The following is a 19,287-nucleotide window of genomic DNA, read 5'->3' as shown; positions in this document are numbered from 1 at the left end:
CCATCCTATGATGTCCCCTACTCTAAATGAGATGTTTCAGAAATATACCACCTTCTTTTTTGACAGGGGATGGGGTTACTAAAGCAGGGGACATGTCCCCGAGAAAAACTAGTTTAATATTTAAAATTTGAAAAAAATTAATAGAACAAAAGTTACAAGTCATTTTTAATTTTAACAAATCAATTCACTTATAGTTGGGGGTTATAATATCTGCAGAAAAACAGACATTTTTTCTAGGTTTAAATTTAGGTTAAAGAATTGGCAGGAATCCAGTAAATCTAGGTTTTAATCTCATGATGATGATTAACAGATTTGGTTAAATGATAATGTATAAATTATTAATATCCAATATTTATTATTATAATATGTGTTTTAACTTAAACACCATTCCCAAAAATTTTATTGGGTTTTGGTTTGTGGTCAAGTATAGTCAAATCGAGCTCTTAGAGCAAGATAAAATGAAAAATTCTTGTTTGTTGAGGCTGGTTTGAGCTTGCTATGGCAGTTGAGCAGCAAAAGGTCTGTTTTGTATTCAGACGTTTGAGCAGGCAGCAGAAGATAGCATTCATTGCTGTTCATCACTATCACTTTCGCATCTGCATCTCTTTCCTTGATCCTGTGGCACATACAACTTGCGAAATGTATGAAATGTCGATTTTTTAGGGTTTCCAGTGGTCAATAAGTTTAAAAAACAGTCAAAATCCACACCTGTCTCTCAAATCATGACAGAGAGGAACTGGAATCACCATGTCAGAGATGGGATCGCCTAGATTATTCTCAGCAAATTTAAAACAACTCTGACAATAAAAAGAAAAACTTGTCCAAATCCACAGGCGCATTGTTTTTTAAGCTGATTCTAAGATATTTCATACCCAGAAACAGCCTGGTTTCTGCCAATTTGATAACAGAGCAATATAATTATAGCATCTACTTCATCTTAGAAGAGATAAGGATGTCCCTACACATTTAATGTCATCTTATAGAAATTTCCAATATCTTAAAAGTAACCTCTTCCCACAGATAACCCTTTTTCTATTCTATAGAATCATTCCTTTCAGCAGAACTACTTATGTTAACATAATGACATGGGTGACATGGCATAAAATAAGCATTCATGCAAAAGAGTTGTTAATATTCAAATAAACATCAATTAAATTGATGAGAATAGAATTATGGAACCATATTTAGCTGTCAGTTGGCCACACTATGTAACAAAAGTGTTATTTTCTGTAATACTTGTACAATAGTTCAAAGTCCAGCTTTCATTTTGTTTTGTTCCAGTTTTATTTCTCAATTTTAAAATAGATTGGAACAGATTGGCCTGTAGAAGAACACCTCTCAACCACAGGGACACATGTTTTTGCTCCAGATAGAAAATGGTAAATTTGTTTAGCCATGGAACATTTCAACAAATTCAAATGTATTTTTCCTTAGCTAGCTAACAAAGCATGGCTACTAAGTCTGCAGACACATGGTAAAAACCTTCCACAAAGAACACAAGATATTAATAATAAGAAGCTTCATCAAAAGCTGCTCACCACATAATCTGCACTGCTGAGAAAGAACTCCTCCTCTGGATCCTCATTGTTGGAGGGGCTTTGTGTATGACCTTTCAGGTGTTCAACTTCATCTGAATAATGCATCTGAGATGGAGAAGATGAAAGATGCGAAGCAGTCAGATTCTCATTAGAAAAATGATCACCCCCATCTTCATTGTGATGATCAGATGCTTCATTTCCAAGTTTTAGAGATCTCGATTCCAATGGCAGTTGAGGTTCTTCTTCATGAGACGGAGGTAAGTCTACAAGATTCTCAGCAAGCATTGTAGAGTACCTGATATAACAGCATCCAATCCGACCTGTCAGAAACTCTATGAATATCTTCAGTGACAAGTTTGCCGAACACAAGGCTGATGTACAAATAGTGGCAAATTTTACGGCTGAGGTACAACCCATGCAGAATTCGTTGTAAATCAAACATCTACCTTTCAGTTTGACCCAGAAGAAAATCTAGTTGCTTGTCGAGTGCATGTTTTTTTCTTTCTTCAAGTTCTAGCTGATGCTTGTAAAGAACCTGGAAAAATTTTAAATGAGTAAATTGAAAACCCATAAAAACATTTTTTTTATTAAAAAAAACAAATTGTGAATACATCTTGAAATAGATAAGGTTTTTAATAGCTAATAAACAAAGGTCATTAGATTGTAAATACCAGTTTTTCAATCTTCATCCAAAACTTCCGGACATCTTTTGCAATGTTACTGGCCAACCTCCGACTACGCTGCTCCTCCTCCTACAACCAAAGCAACATAACTAATTAGCATTTGGAAAGGTAAATCTTAAGAACAAAACCTATAGCCCATAGAAATTCCTTTCAAAAGTTATGATATCACATTTTGCCCCTCAGCCAAATGATGAGGAATTGCTGTTGTAGAAAAAAACTAACTTCATTTTGATTCTTTAGTATGATGATGATCAACTATAGTAGAACAAAGAAGGGAGATAGTCTCCACGTACCTTTAGACGCTTCTCTCCCCTAGAAGCTTGGTCTAACCCACTCTTACTAACTCTTATAGCCACTCTCTTTGCTTGACTCAATTTCCATTTTCTTTCTGCTTCAAAGTCCTGGAATACGGAAATCCAATGAGAGAGCCTACTCTAAAATAGAGGACAACATATTTGGTGAAAACAACATTTCAACAATGCAACCAACTCCACCGAATAGCCTACAATGCATATACATAAGCAAAATATCCTACACAATGCATAAACAATAGGTAAAAACAATGGCAGATGATGTGTCCAAATTTTGCAATCAACGAAGGAAAGTTCACTTTCTTCAGCAATGATATCTCATAAACATGACCAAAAAATAAATTAAAAAATAAATGTATTTAATTGCTAACCTTTGCAAGCCACGCCATCTCCTCTAAGACATGATCCCAATGCGATTTTGGTCGAGGCGGCTCCTTTGGCGCCTCAAGAATCTTCCACGTGATAAAAAAACAAATAACAGTAAGTTAACACAGACATTGGATATGAACCTATAAGGTAAGATAATGTTATTTTTAACATGTCTTCGTAAAACTAACAATGGTGGGTATTTAGTAAAACAAGAGGGATTTGGTAGTAATGTGCTTAACATTGTTAGTCATTATGCATTTATAAGACTAACAATGGAGACTTGAGAGTACTGGGAAAAGAATATGATATGGTAGTAATTCTATAATATAACTGTGAAGAAGAGAACAACATCAGAAGCACAATAAGCTGGCAATGGGAAAAGGTGAAAATTTATAAAATACCTCTAGATTTTAAGGTCTGCAGACTCATCATATCATATCAAATTAAAAATAGAGCTAATTTTCTAAACACCCTGATACATATATTGAAAGGCATTGAAGATGTGTGTGTACTATGTGTAAGCATGTACATCATACATGTGTGTGTAAGTGCGTACTACATACACCAAGTCACAAGATTCATGTCCCTGTTCGATTTTGCTGAGGATAAATTAGGAATAAGTTTGTCAGCCAAAAATAATTCAAGATTGAACTCATATAATACAGATTTAAAAAAATAAAAATAAGATTTAACAAAAAAATCTAACAGCATAAAATCTAACAAATTTCAAATATTAATAATTTTATATTAATCATAAAGCTTAATAAAAAACTAAAAGCTGTCACTAAAATTTTGCTGTGTGCTCCTTGTTGTTGCTTCTTGTCATTGGTTGGACATTAATGATCCATCTTGCTTGTTTTGTACAAAAGGGTTAGTACCCTTTCAAAAAGCCTACCTTTACTCTTAGCCCAAAAAGAAAAATATAAACTATAAATATTTTTTAATCATTATATAATTAAAATAATAAAAAATCTTAAAAATTAAATTTGAATTAAAGTTCTATTAAAAATAAAACTTATTAAACCATTTCATTCATTAGATGATAACAATCTTTAAAGAATAAGACATGATGAGCGCAAGTATTAAGGCAGAAGGAGCAAGCAGTAGAGCAGGAGGAGCAGTGACAGGTGCAGTGAGAGATTTGGAGGCTGAGGAAGGAGACAATCTTTTAGAGCAGATCTTCTGTGGCTTCCAGGGTTGTGACATCAGATCGGGGTAGAAAGTTGTTTGTGCCCAGAATTGTGATTTGTTGACAGATGCAATGGAGGAAAACTGCAGTTGAAAGTCAATACTGGCATTATTGACCCAAAGATGCCACCAATATTCTATAGAGGAGATTTCTAAGACCTTCTGGTTCTCTAGTTCAGTCTGTATGGGGTGATTGATGGCCTCTTTCTCAAAGAACACAACCAGTCTCTTCACTGCTTTCGTGATCTATGCAAGTCCCTGATTTTATTAGAGAACGTAGTTCAGTCCCCTGAACCTGTGAAGACTCCTCGGGCTTCTGTAGCAGCCCAGAGTTCTTGGCAGGGTTGTAGTAGTGGATGTTGTTTATAACTAGGTAAGAGGGTTCAGATTGCCCTAAGGCAACATCCGAACCCATATAGGACTGGGTCCTATCCTAAAAGGGTGACGTGTCCCCAAAAGATAGGACCAGCCCCATAACTCCACGCCTCATATGTACCACGCCACACTAAATTAACTTGGCGCCAAAATGCATATATTCTATCAAGGCCGACTTGGGGTTATATGGGTTAAATGCTCATATAAATAAAGATCAATTGCAAAACACAAATCACACATTCATTATTCATTTAATCCTATGCGAAATATATGTCTGCCAGTTGCGAGTTGAGGAAGAAATATATGTCTGCCATTGTGAGTTAAGAAGGAATAATCATATGTCTGCCATTACAAGCTAAAGGAAGTATATTGGATCTGCCATCACAGCGAAATACCTCAGTTACATCAGCGAACTACTTCTGCCAATTAAAGTGTGAAATTCATTCATGTGAAGAGCGAACTGGTGTGAAGGAGGGCAAACTGAAGTTGCAGTCAATCAACGAAAATACTTCATACATTACCAACCTAGGGTTTGGACCTGATTGCTGTTTGAAGGGTTAAAGGTGCAGATGTGACTCCTTGATGCTTGTGAAAGTACAGTCTTGTGTTAGACATTATCAAACACCTTCAAGTACTTGAGATAAGTGTTGTAACCCTCATATGAACATAATTCATAATCAGATCTGAGGATCTTTTGGCTGGGTTTTTCCTCCTAGGAGGTTTTCCCAGGGTAACCTCGTCTTGTGTTTGTTTGTTCCTTTCTTTGTTATGCTTAAATCTGGAAAATAACAAACCCTTCATCTAATCAATTTAATTAGTAATTAAATTCTGATTTTCTGAGTTTAGATTAATCTGAAAGTGCTAAAAATAACAGTGGAGAGGTTAGGCCCAGCAGTCACAGGTACGCCTAAGAAGCAGAGCATGGGTGTAAAGTGATCGGGACATCTCAAGCCTTCAGAAGAAGAGGAATAACTTTCTGAGTATCTTTCTTTAGTGCAGATCCCAGTTAAGTTGGTTGCAGGTATTTCGGATATGATCATCCCTTAAGACTCTATTGAAAAGACTTCGAAAGTGGAAGAAAGTAGTTCTCTAGTGTGTAGATTTTTGGGAAGAATACCGAGGATAGCAGAGATTTATCAATGGAAGGGATAATATTTGGACCAATGTAAAGCCCTTCTTTTGTTTTTGCTTTCCAGTCCAGTTTCAGTAGGAAAAATACCAAGACTTTGTTTGGAACAACAGTCCATGGTTTTCAAGCACCCTTGATGCTTATATATGCCTGTGGAAACTTTTCTTCAACCCAGAGATTGAATTTATTGTAGAAGTCCCTCTTTGGATCCACTTTTACAGAAATCCTTTAGTTCTGAGAAATTCTAAGTCAATTAAATTGCTGGTAGAGCGAACAGGTGACTTTGTGAAGATAGACTCTGAGCAAGATAGTTTTCAGAACAGGCTTTGTGAGGGTTTGTGTTTTGGCAGATACCTTTAAACCATTGAATCAATCCATTTGGCTTCTGTCCAGGCTTCAGTATGAGAAGCTTTGAAAGTCTTTCTTTTGGACATTTCGATTGCATTAAGAGTGGGCTCGAGATTTCAGAATGCCAGTCTCCTAAATCTTCTGGTTCCTTTTCAGTATGGTTTTGGCTATGGATGTTGAAAGCAGAAAAGTATGATGAGAATTTTATCTAAAAGAACCATGGCTGTGTTTTAGCAGACTGACGAAAGATTTCACCAGCACCATTCCAGTTCAATCTCAGAAGTTATTGGACATTCCAGTGGGTCCGGATGGGGTTTCTTCTCGACCCATAAATAAAGCAGTTGGTCAGCATGATTTAGTAAAGCCAAGGGAGTGATGAGGTTTATAGCCATAAACCAGATACAGCATGGTATTAACATATCAGGGCAAGCTGAATATGTCCCAGACAAGATCATATTCAGATTAGAGTATTTGATAGATTATTTATATACTTGTAGATTATGGAGTATACTTTAACTGTATATATATTATTATATAATAGATTTATATTAGATATTACATAGAATATTTTCATATTTTTTAATATAAAAATCTATATTTATATTTACAGATATACAAACCCATACTTGAACACAGGGAAGCAAAAAAAAATCTGTCATATCGTGTATCAAAACTTCAAACCAGTTACACAAACCAGCAACTTATTTCTAAACCACTAATCCCCATATTGGCCTTCTCATTGCCTCATATAATTGATTACACAAGTTGTCCACATGAGTAATATAACAAAATTAACAGACTTATGCCACATTTGAGCATCTCCATCAACCAACATACATTATAAGAACTCTTATATACATGAATAGATTCCTTGTCGGCATAGTCAGTGGAAGCAACTGAAGATGCAGGGAAGGCAACTGAAGAGAATAAAAAAATGATTCTGGATGGGGATGTTGTAGCTATGCAGCAGTGTGGTTAAAAGCAGATCTTGGAATTCCTTTCGACCTGGACCGCGTAGTTCATTAAAACCATTATGAGACAATCTAAGCTGCTCCTACAATAATAGCACTTTTGGTTTTAAAATCTTCTTGGTGAGTTTTATTTATATCATGTTTTGTACTTACTAGGAAAGTTGGGGTTTATTGATGATGCTATCTAAAAATATCCGACAGTTCCCATGGGTGACCAATGCTTTGCATGATTTTGTTACAATCTACTAATAAACAGGAATCACAGTTTTGTGTTTCAGTTGATCAAGTAAATACCAATGCTTGCTTCCCTGAATGGGGACCCAGAAATGCCTTGGGAATCCATAGCAAATAAAAAGCTTGTCGAGATGATTAGGGTGAAGGTTGGAGAGCAATAGATAATGTTTGCTTAGCAGCCCAGTATTTCCTTCAACTGTAGCTGTCAAAATCAGAAAGCTCTTCTACATCTGATTTCATTACTGAACAGCACTTTCATATCTATTGCACAATGCCCAATTACAGGAACAAAAATTTCAAAAAATTTGTACATGTCAGAATCAGGCAAGGTTGATCCAAAATTTGGGTCAGAAATCTACTAGAGTTTTGGGGCCACCACATTCAAGTTACTTGGAGTGTTGTCAAGAAGCTAGGAGAGTGATTCCATCATCATAACAGAGGAAAAGGGTGCAATGAGGGTTGAGGACAGGGATAGTAATGGGATGTCTCTAGGAATCTTTAGTCAAGGTTGCAGACTTCAGAAAGATCCAAAAAGCTTATATGGTGAATTTGCCACTTGTCACAGGTGTCAAGCGTGTGTTCACCGCAGAAAACTCACACTCTGCCGCTGCAAACACTAGCTGGACCATGCCAAACAGCTATTATCCCTGGCAAATTCACAAATGCCGTGTCAAACTCTTACTGCTAGAAGCAGTGGTCTCATTCTGATACACAGTAGAAAACACTAGCTTGACCATGCCGAACAGTCATTTTCCATTTATAAGACACCCAAGGGAATTGATATATTGCTTGTCCACAACTTTTGTTGCATTAGTTTTCATTGAGGGTCATTGAGGGTGGTGTTAGTTCATTTTTTTACTATTGCAAATGTGTTGTAGCTAGTTATTTCATGCTTAGAATAGTTGCAAATGTGTTGTAGCTAGTTTTTTCATGCTTAGAATAGTTGCAAATGTGTTGTAACTAGTTTTTTCATGGTCAGGATAGTTGAGGGTGTGTTGTAGCCAGTTCTTTCATGGTGAGAGTAGTTGCATATATATTAAGGTTTGGAAACTTATGAGAGCTCGTGGATGTTATGGTGGCATTCTAAACATTTGTAATCATCCTTTTGATAGTGGAACAAGGAGTATTTGCTCTCTAGAGCTAGAGTTCTTCACCCAGTATGATTTTCTTGTTACATCCCTCTCTCATGAAACGATTGAAAAAAAAATTTCTTGCACGATAATGTTAAGATGAATGGATGCGTGGATGTGAGGATTTATCAGTTAATGTTTAATTGAGTTTGCACTACAATGAATGTACATATGACTCAAATGATTAAAAGTGTAACTGATGTTTTGATATGTGTCATGCCAAAGATAGTTAAAATTGGTCTAACTAAATTTGTGAATCTAAGTGCATGCAAGAGACTTCACTACCCTCCGGGAGGAGCAGGAGGGGTCATTGGGGAGAGGATTGCAGACACGAGAAAAGGTCAAGTTGCCATTGGAGCCAAATTCCTAACCACACTAAGATAAGTTGCCCTCTTAGGGTTCATTGATGTTACCTAGTGTCTTATTGGGTAGTGTTGGTATTTAACGTTTCCTAGTGTCGAGGCCTTATGTTGCCTAGTTTGACTTATTTAGGATCGCCACCACATTGTTAATAACTTCTACTATTAATTTTATTTTATTCGGGATGTTATTATTTCTTATCTTAGATCATCGATACAAATATGAGTAAATGAAGAGTTATGTAATATGCATATACATATACTTCCATATATATGAGGAAAATAGATGTAAATATATGTATATAAGTATATATGTATATCTACATATACTCATTTTAGCATCAATAATATAAGGAAAGAAATAATAAAATTTAAATTTGATAAGAGTTAACTCATTCTATGTTATAACAGAATTCAACCTCGGGCACATTGAGCAATTGATGGCCATAGTATTACGATTAAAACCATACCATATGGGCCGCATTATGTCATAATCCCCATGCTCTTTTTTAAGACTAAGACGACTATAGTCAAGCTGTGACGTTCAAGTATGAACATGTAATATTTTCTTAGTAGCTTTAATAAACTTGTAAGAGCTCGAAGATCATTGTTACAATGAAATATTTTCATTTAAACTCTATCTACGTGAATTCTATCTACCAAGGGAGTCAAGGCATACCTTATTGCAAGTAGCCATTTCTTGATTAAAAGAAAAGGATAATTTTCTGAGATCCAAGAGATAAAGAGAAGGGGTTACGCCTTGAAAATTATCATTATCTCATCTCTTCGGCAGGAAGCAGAAAGGTGCTAATTCCTTTTAACTCTGGAAAATTACTGTGGACAAGACTGAAGATTGGAAGCTCATAGAAGCTTGGTAATTGAAGAGAATTGTAGGTTGTTGTACTCCTTCAATCTTCCAAGCACGTTTTTTATTGAAGTATTTCCTAAATGAGCATTTGCTTAAAGAATGGAAATAGAATATTTACTATAACAAACGTAAGGCTAAAAGAATTATAATTGTTGAATTGCTCTATCATTGGCAAAAGTGTGTCAAATTTATAGAAAGGGTCTGTAACGGACAGAGCTTAAGCCTACTTTATGCATTAATTAAAGACTAAGTTATTCTATCTTTATTTATAGCTTCAAATTTAGACACTTTGGGTGTGAGTTTAAATCAAAGAAATGAGACTCGGACTCAACGCGGACTCGACAAGGCTGACTCGACTCGGGACTCGGCAAAAAATTGACAAGACTCAGCAAAAACTCGGCAGAACTCGGCAAAAAAACCAATTTCTAGTGATTTCTGCCTAGAGCGAGTCCTGCAGAGTCACAAGTTCCTGACTGAGGGTGGGTGAGAAATTGACTACACTTAATGTAAGTGCTTACTTCTAAAGCCTTTGGCCAATGCCAATCAGTTCACCAAGACCACATGCATAACCTAGTCAATGGGTCATACAAAGTTATTTACTTTCATGCTATCATTTCCGTTAATGCAAAATGCTTTTAGTTTATCTTTCCTAAAGTTTAAATGCAAATATTTTCTTATACAATTTAGATAGTTTCTCTTTCTAGTAAGATGATTGCAATTTTTTTACTTTTCATGTTAGAAGAAAGTTACTATTACTTTTCTCTAGGGGAAATTGTGTTTTCAGTTTATGGTGTATGTTCCATATCTGTTTGTTAAGGTCTATATGTTTTTCTTGATATAGACTTGTTTTTATTCAGGTGACTTCCATTTAAATTTTTTAAGTGATTGAGCATGTATATTGGGGACATTTGCTGTGTTCTTTTTGATGGGTAACCTTTGCTAATGTCAAAGTGAAGAGTATCCTCCCTATTTATGTATCAAGTGATACCAAAGCAATTGTATCCATTGAAAAGTTGTTTCTTCTAGGGTTCAAGTTTATGTTGTCTACTAGATCGAGTGGGAAAGGAAACTTCGTGCAATTTGAGCCCAAACTTGAAACAAGAGAGTGGTTAAGAACAGCAGTAATGGCAAGAGAAGACGACGAAGCATAATTAAGGTGGTTGTAAAATTAGATGTGGCAAGGATTTCTGTTGTTGAAGGAAAGATTGATATGTTGGAACAAAAATGGCCATCCCAAAAGAGTGTCGTCTAGAAGAAAGTGAAATTAATAAAGCAAGTTTTGAGCAAGGAGAGTCCCTAGCAAAAGACTTTTCAATGCAGAGGCAAAGATCAACATCAAAACATATGATGGTGAAATTAGTGTTGTAAAATTGCACCAATGGTTTTGCAAATACCAAAGCGAATTCTTACTGTTAGAAGTATCAAAACTGCTCTGAAATGGCCATTGAGCAGAATTTGAAGAGTTTTTAGCATTTGATCTTCCCATTTGGTGATTTCATTTTTAATTTTTAGCATATGGAAGACTCGATGGAAGTGATATATTGCCTTTCCAAGACTTGTATAGAGTTAGCTCTCCCCGTAGGGTGTTAGTTGTCCATTCTTTGACTGTTGCAAGTGTGTTGTAGCTAATCTTATCATGGTGAGAGTAGTTGCAGATGTACTAGGAGCTGAAAAGTAATAGGGTGAGCTCATTGATACTGTTGTGGCATTGTAAACATTAATAATCATCGGGAAGCATTTGCTCTCAGTATCTCGAGTTTTTCACCCAACTAGGATTTTCTCCAGGGGAAATTGTGTTTTCAACTTTTCGATCTATGGTGTATATTCCATATCTGTTAATTCCACATGTTGAGAAGATCTCTATGTTTTTCTTGATACTCTATGTTTTTCTTGATATGCACTTGTTTTTGTTATGGTGGTGACATCCACTTTAAGTGGTTAAGCATGTATATTGAGAAATTTGTAACTGTTTGCTAATGCTAGAGTGAGAAGTATCCTCCTTATTTATGGATCAAAATCACTATTGCCACAATCAAACTAAGTCTAGCCATTACATGCATTTAATCAAACTGAAAATATTCATGACATCATTAGGGAGGTCAGAATTCAAATCCTTCAAGATGTAGTCATGAGTTGAGAACTTGAATCTTCTCAATATCTCATCAAGAGTATTGGATGGAGATTATGATTAGTGACACCACCAATTCAAGCCATCTTGATAATACTAATTTCTAAGAATATCAAGGTACAATCAAAGTCAACTGTAGCATGCTACATTGTGAATGGAAGTATCTGTGAAACACTATGGTTACAAGAAAGTCACTGCTACAAACAAACAGACGTCTGGACATTTCACATGTTTGTTCAAACTGAAAATATTCCTCCTATCATCAGGAAGGTCACAACACAGACATTTCTGTTCAGGCATCCAAGGACGGCAGAGCACAGCCTGGAAAGCACAAAGGCAGGTTTTGAGTTTTTCCTCAATAATAACTCATCCATAGTATAGTAGACAGAAGTGATGAAGGGTCATCCCTCACTTCACCGATCCCAAGGAAATGTAGAGATTGTTGATATGTCAATTAATTGGTGTGTTGTATCAGGCCTTCAATTGATAAGGCAGGGTAGGAAATTGGAGCAGGGGGTGTGTTGGATTGGTGCTTCAATTGACAAGATAGGGTAGGAGATTGGAGCAGGGGGTGCTTAGGGATACAGGGCCCATCATCTGCAGATTTTGGTAGCAAATCCACTTTGAGAATTGGCTGTCACTCTCATTGCCTACTCTACAGGTCCACCTACAACAGCTCTATTTTTACTACCTATGGAAGTGATGCCATTATCTACCATCTGAAGAAATGGAATTAAGAAATTCAAGAGTAGTTCCTGGATCTCAATTTAGAAAAGGGAAAGCCCTTATTTTATTATGTACCCATCATTGCAAGCAATGATCACAATTCTTTCAAGTTTGATATTTCCTAAGACAATCAAAGTACCATTAAAGAAAAAGAGAGGACACAATGTTGCTCAAACAGTTTGCAACAGCAAATGCTGAATGGAAGCATTTGGGAACTCCTGTATGTATAGAAAGCATGGATGCAGCATGGATCATCAACAGAATTAGAAGTCCATCACTCTTAGTTTGACCTGGTTAGCACTTAATGAGCCTATAATGAGGGTATCTGCTTGCAAATAAATTAATCAATTCAAACACAAATTTTTATAATCTTCCTTGCCTTGGATACAATTGGGCAAGATATTGGGCTGCATGGATACAAGCTTGGAGCTGCTCATCTTACCAGATTAAGGGGAATATTTCTTCTTTGTTGCTACATTGACCTTGTTCCTAAGTCACAGTGATATGGGTATTTATGGACAAACTAATGATAGCTAGTTTGTAGAAATCTTTTGGTTATCTCGGATTGGATTTTACATAGGGATGAAGTGCATGCAGTGTTCCAAATGCAGATGAATCATGCTCCATCATTTTGCAGTAGAATCTTTCTTTTGCTTAATGTTCATGACTTGCAGATAAACAAGGTTTTACGTAGCATGGTTGGTGTTTCAATAACAATGCATGTTTGGGATAGATACCCATGGAAGATTGCAGAACAAACTTTTAATTTAATTGTGTCTAGCATATGTCTGCAAAACCCTTCAAACTATTGATAACAGAACATGGGGCACCTAGAATTAAATGGGCACACACCACTTCCTGCGCAGTGTTCCAAATGCAGATGAATCATGCTCTCTTTGTGCAGCAGTAAAATCTCTCTTCTGCTCTGTTGATGTGTTTTTTATGACATCATGCAACACAGAATAAAATACTAGGTATTCCATCCTCTCTTGAACAAAGAACTCTCGGATGCTAAACAAGTTGATCATATGAGACGACTCCAAAGTTCCGATAGTCAGGTCTTGACTTTATACGTGGATAGACTCAATGATTGTGATGATTTTGTTGGAATCACAAGGGGGGCTTACATTGAACTTGAATGTTTGAACGCTGCTGAAACATGTAAGTTTACTTGATTTGAAAAAAAAAGATAAAAGGATGAGGGTTTAGAAAGCTAATCTAATCCTAAGAATGTAAAAAACTGTGAATGACTTAGTGGAATTCTGCTAGACTTTGCTTTGCCATGCAAAGCAACAACTCCACAAAGCTAGTGCGATCTTCTAAGGTAATATTATGATGTTCAAATCACCAACAACAACATAGACACCATAAAGGGGATGCATATCAATGAGAAAATAGCAATCAAAGTTAAGTTTATAAAGAGTTCAGTTGACCATGCAATATACTTCACAATCAGCGAAATACTAGTATGAACATGAGAATTTCACCATTAATCATCCACAATAGCTTCCATCCATCTAATCAAAACCATCAAACATGAGGATACAACAAGAAACCATACAATATGTAGAAGAAACAACAAATTCCACCATAAATTCAATGAAACATATGTTTATTTATAAGCTTGGCAACAATTTCTGTCTTCTACTCCTACTCTACTACTAACTGCTAACTGCTTGCTACCTACTATTGAACTATTAAAATACTATTAGCCTTGACAAATGAGAGAGTGGAGCATTTTACAGTGCTTTCATTACAATTGAATGGCCAAGATCAAATCCACGTCAATGGCCAAGATTGAAAGATAGAAACCCTAATTAGGGTTTGTTACACCTATTACATAGCATTTAATGCTTGACCAATGATAAAATTACAATAAATAGGACACATGTCATTTGAATTTCGACCAATAATGATGAGGTTAGGTACCTCAAACTTTGAGCCCGCATGTAGTAGTTATCTGCCTCGTTGGATGAGGCAAGTGCATTGAATCTGGACGTCCTTTACTTGGAATGATGTGATTGGGTTTAAGATGACTAGACACCACCTCGGCTTCATATCTTGTAGATCATCACAAGTTGTAGGTGATTGAGGCATATCTATTGATACTCAACATTTCCAAGCGCCTAATGTGATGATGGTGGGAGATATTCCCAAATTGCATCATCTTGCCTGACTTGATCACCTTCACCTATTCATTTTTCATACTTTGGGAATTCTCCTTATGATGTGTTTCACTTCCCAACCTTGGAACCCTCTATCTTGACTGCCTTGACCTTCTTTGATCTTGAAATTCCCTTTCTTGGATTACTCCCTTGTACTAGCAATGATTCTTGGATTTCCAAAGGAAATTCAAGATATTTGTAAAATTCCTTCCTTTATGTTGATCTCCATACTTGCCCTGCTAGGGCGTTCCTTGTCTCCTCTTGCTTGATCAAATACCAATATTGTTCCTTCCTTTCTCAAGACATGGATCACAAGGACAAAATCATTACCTTACTGCCTAGCCATGGATTTGGGGCAGTGAGGAATATCCTGCCTACCTAGCTTTGGATTAGGATGTGTGAGGAAGGTTCCTCATTCACCAAGGCAATCACATCATCACTTCACTTCAATTGATTGCTCAATCACTTCTACGCCCTAACTTGAGGAACTCCACTTGTTCACTTGACTACCTATTACCTCTAAGACTTATACCTTGACCTGACCTAGAAGTTGCACTACATCCCTTACAAACAAAAGGTTAATAGCTAACGAAACTACTGCCCAATTAGACAACTAAACTAAGACAACTAACCTACGAGCAAAAAGTGGGGGGTCCCCATTTGCAATGGGGCGATGTGTGAAAAACATCACCACATGCTCCATGATAATGTCTTGGAGATAAACTAGATTTTAGGAAGCATGCCTTGTTTCGATAAAAATGTAGGTTTGGGAGAGATATGCATGGAATATTATACAACAAATTTTTAATTCAATTCTCTCTACCATATGTCTATGGAACACATTAAAATTGACAATAGTTAAACTCGAGGCATCCAAAATGGGCACACCACAGTTCCCATGCAGTTCTGACATGTGGAACAAATTAGCATTCAAAACCATCAATTATACGGTCAATTGGTTTAACAACCAAAAATAAAGGTTAAAAATAAAATGCAAGTTATACAGACAACACAAAAAATCCAATTTGCAAGGGAAAATCAAGAAAAGAAGTAATATGATAAAAAAAATAAGAGATTTTTTTAACCATTATTTTTTAAAGATGGACATTTCCTGTTTAGGCCCAAGAAACTGAAAGGCAATTATGCTCCAGCCACAGTGTGTCATTACAATTTTTTTGTCTTTGCACCATGATTATGCTGCTCGGTATCATTATTGCGAAGCAGGGGTTTCAAACTTTCAATTGTCATGAGCTGCTTGGTATGCTTGGTAAAAATTTATTTCTATGAATGGAGCAACCCTTTTCTCGGATATGGTAATTTTGATAACTTACCATATTAAGTGTTTTATTATTTTGTTTAGTTTGGCCAGTGAATGCCAGACTCCTTTTTGTGGGCTTAGGACCCAAGTAACTTCCACAATGTCCCCAAAAAAACAAATAAATAAATCAAACTGGTAACTATAGCCCATATAGTGTTGGGACGTAAACTGAGTTTAGACTCTAGACTTCTTTTGAGTTGAGTGTCCAGAAGAAATTTGACAAAATAACGGCCAAATTTTATAAAGAAAAATAGATATACCAAAATCTCATTGCATCAGAGAGAATTACAAAACGAATACGCCGGACCCATCCGAAACTCAAAAGTCCCCCATAAATAAAGTACAATAAATCTGGCTTGCTTTATCATTACCGTGACTGGACTGATGTCGAGGTGCCCGTTTTTTAAAAAACTCACAGCAAATCTCAATAATTGTGCTACTGCAATGTAAACGGAAACTAACAAACTATTAAAACGAAGAAAGAATTTGTTTTCTACTCACCTTGGGACGCCTGCCACGAGTTTCGAACCTCGACGCCATTTTCCCAACGGCGCTGGATTCTTTCAGTCCCTCTCAATCCTGTTAAACTCAAAACTAAAAAATTTTAAAAAATAAATAAAAAATACTCATAAAACACAAAATCATTCTGAGACCCTCTACCTCCGGTAATTTCTCTTTACCGCAAAACTATTTAAAACACAGAAGTGTAACAAAACTTAGAGTTATTACCTTACAATGGAGGGATAGATTATTCTGGAAGCACAAAGACTTCTCATGCATTCTGCCGAGACAAACAACGCTCAAAGCTTTCACTGAACAACAGTCGTCGCCGGAATCGACTTCTTGAGCTTTACGCTGCCCCAGTGTAATTACTTGCCCGCCAAACTTAGAAGAGACAACAGCTCGGAGATCCACCAAAAGGCACGCGCCAAAACTAGAAAAGACGAAAAATCCAGTCTAGAAAATTAATCTGATTGACGCAGCCATTTTTTAAGCCACGAGTGAAGGCAAGTTGCGGGTTTCGATCGCATTACATGCAGCGCATGAGAGATCTATGCACGGGCAGGAAAGGGATCAAAGAAGAGGGCGAGAAACCGAGCAGATGCAAGGCAAACAAAGGAAAATTAGCCGAGAAAAATCAGGATTGCAAATAAAAACAAATGTAGGTGTGGAAAAACCACCTGACCGCTTAAGAAATGCTCACGAAACTGCCTTGTATGTAATCGGCAACCGCCGTGAGTGTAATCGAAAACCGCCTTACTGCCACTCGCCGGCTTGCAGAAAAACTCGTGAATGAGAAAAGCCAGATCTCCAAGAATAACGAGGGTTTCAAGTTTTAACTCACGGTGGGTAAAACAATATATTGGGTTTTTTGGTTTTTTAATCGCTACCTAGCTATATATTTAATTGACTTTTTAAATGTCTATCGGGTCCCCGCAATTGGGTTTTTTGGTTTTTTAATCGCTACCTAGCTATATATTTAATTGACTTTTTAAATGTCTATCGGGTCCCTGCAATTGTGTTACCTAACTCGGGGAGAATATGTGAAGATCGTGTGCCTTTTTAAGCTGCTTTTTATGTCAATAATTAAATATAGGTAGATGCTTTCTCCTTATATGGTGTGGATTGGAAAGCAGCCTTTTTTTAATTTTTAAAAAAAAGTTTACAAATATTTTTAAAAAAAAGGGAATTTCGTTTATATGAATATGTTAGATTGAGAGGTTTTTTCTTTTTTTTTTTTTGAGGGATCTTTATCCACGAAGTTGTATTAGTTATCAAATATGAGAGCACAAGCCTTAGACACCAAGAGTAATGGATTGCTTCGTGAGGATATATGTGACAACAACAACAACAAAAGAGCGAAGGATTGATGGGTATCCATTCTACCAAATTTGCCTAAGAGTTGAGGATTGATTCGTGAGGATACCTATGACAACAAAAAAAAACAGCAAAGGATTGATGGGTATCCATTCTATCAAATTTTGAAAATAATGTTCTCGTATAATTGTTATTAATATTTTGTAGGTTTGTGATGATCTTTTTATCTATATCAACATCCAATTTAATGGTCATTTTCATTTATATTGTTAATTAAATCTCCAAATTTAATTAAATAAGAAAATCATTAATCTTAACTCTTGCATAGTAAATATGTGGTGCGTCTTAGCACTACCTAGTTTTTTTGTATATTAGATAACATCCAAGTAAATATTTTCTTTGAATATTTCAAGTCAAATTTTACATGAGCATAAAGATATAAAAACACTATTTGGATCAAATTGTGGCCACAACATGTCCCCTAAACATCCAATTTAATGGTCATTTTTATTTGTATTGTTAATTCAATATTTAAACTTGATTAAGTGTAAGGAAATCTTTAGTTTTAACTTTTACATGGCAAATATGTGGTGCTTCTTAACGCCACCTAGTTTTTTCATATTAGATAACATCTAAACAAATATTTTCTTTAAATATTGCAAGTCAAGTTTTACATGAGATAGAAACATAGCATAAGGATGGATGTAATACACTATTTCAATCAAATTGTGGCCACAACATGTCCTCCATAAAATTGTGAGGATGACTCAATTCAAATTTTGTTGTTATTCTTTAAATAAATCTAATTTGAAGTAATTTGAATCACCATTAAAACTATGATAAAACAATGAGCAACTCTCTATTGATCATTAAAATCAAGTTAACCTTAATTCTCTCTCATTTTAATTTTGGTGTGTGTCTCATTACATCTCTATTAATCATAATCAACTCCTTTATACAAACTCTTGCTTACACCTATTAGCTTTTATTAATTTAATGCTCTTGGATGTTTGAAATAAATGTGTTTATCTCTTTGGGTTAAAAAGTTTAACCTATAACTTGTATAAATGTGTTAAATACGTATATTTAAATGATGTTGATAGTAATAATGTTGATAACTATCAATCTAAAGGATATGTTTAACCTTTATGACAAATTCAATATAAGCACTTTGAAACTAATATCTATTAGCATCTTTTAGATAATTTAAGATATCTATGTAAATATCAATTTATTGTGGAAGATATAGGCCAACATAAGACTATTTACATCCCAAAAGATTTTACATCTCAAGAGATTAAAGACCATAGGTAAATCCAATAAAAATAAGTATTGTATAATGACTAGTCCTTATTGTTGCTACATGTTTGAAAATTACTTTAATTAATTGAGTTATGTTATGATGGTTTAGAGTTAATTTATTTATTTTGAGTATCAAAATATAATGATTATAAAAAAAGTTATATACAATGTGCTTAATATGCTCTTAAGAAATATTTTTAAAGTAATAAATAAATGGATGTATATTTGTAGTGGTAGTGGTCGTAGTACATTAGGATATTCTTGTTTTGCAATATTGATAACAATATCAATTGTGATTGTGTATTTGCCAACAATATGGTTAATTTG

At 35.5% G+C, this 19,287-nt stretch overlaps 1 protein-coding gene across 3 annotated transcripts in view; it reads right to left on the bottom strand.

The window, feature by feature from the left end:
* LOC131035517 (protein PHOTOPERIOD-INDEPENDENT EARLY FLOWERING 1) overlaps positions 1-17,198 on the bottom strand; it is a 70,412-nt gene extending 53,214 nt beyond the window's left edge. The window contains exons 1-8 of one of the 3 annotated variants that reach the window (XM_057967225.2): positions 17,022-17,198; positions 16,570-16,892; positions 16,342-16,419; positions 2,904-2,984; positions 2,515-2,622; positions 2,210-2,290; positions 1,985-2,073; positions 1,539-1,833 (exon numbers count right to left, since the gene is read on the bottom strand). In XM_057967225.2, the coding sequence (XP_057823208.2) occupies positions 1,539-1,833; positions 1,985-2,073; positions 2,210-2,290; positions 2,515-2,622; positions 2,904-2,984; positions 16,342-16,380 (693 nt within the window). In that variant the 5' untranslated portion in view covers positions 16,381-16,419; positions 16,570-16,892; positions 17,022-17,198. The other 2 variants (XM_057967226.2, XM_057967224.2) reach the window with 2 other exon arrangements.
* Between the last annotated feature and the right edge of the window lie 2,089 nt (positions 17,199-19,287).

This window comes from Cryptomeria japonica, chromosome 3 (assembly GCF_030272615.1).
Source record: "Cryptomeria japonica chromosome 3, Sugi_1.0, whole genome shotgun sequence".
Classification (NCBI taxonomy): Eukaryota; Viridiplantae; Streptophyta; class Pinopsida; order Cupressales; family Cupressaceae; genus Cryptomeria; species Cryptomeria japonica.
Note: the sequence above shows the minus strand (reverse complement) of the source record. Positions and strands in the feature narration are given on the sequence as shown.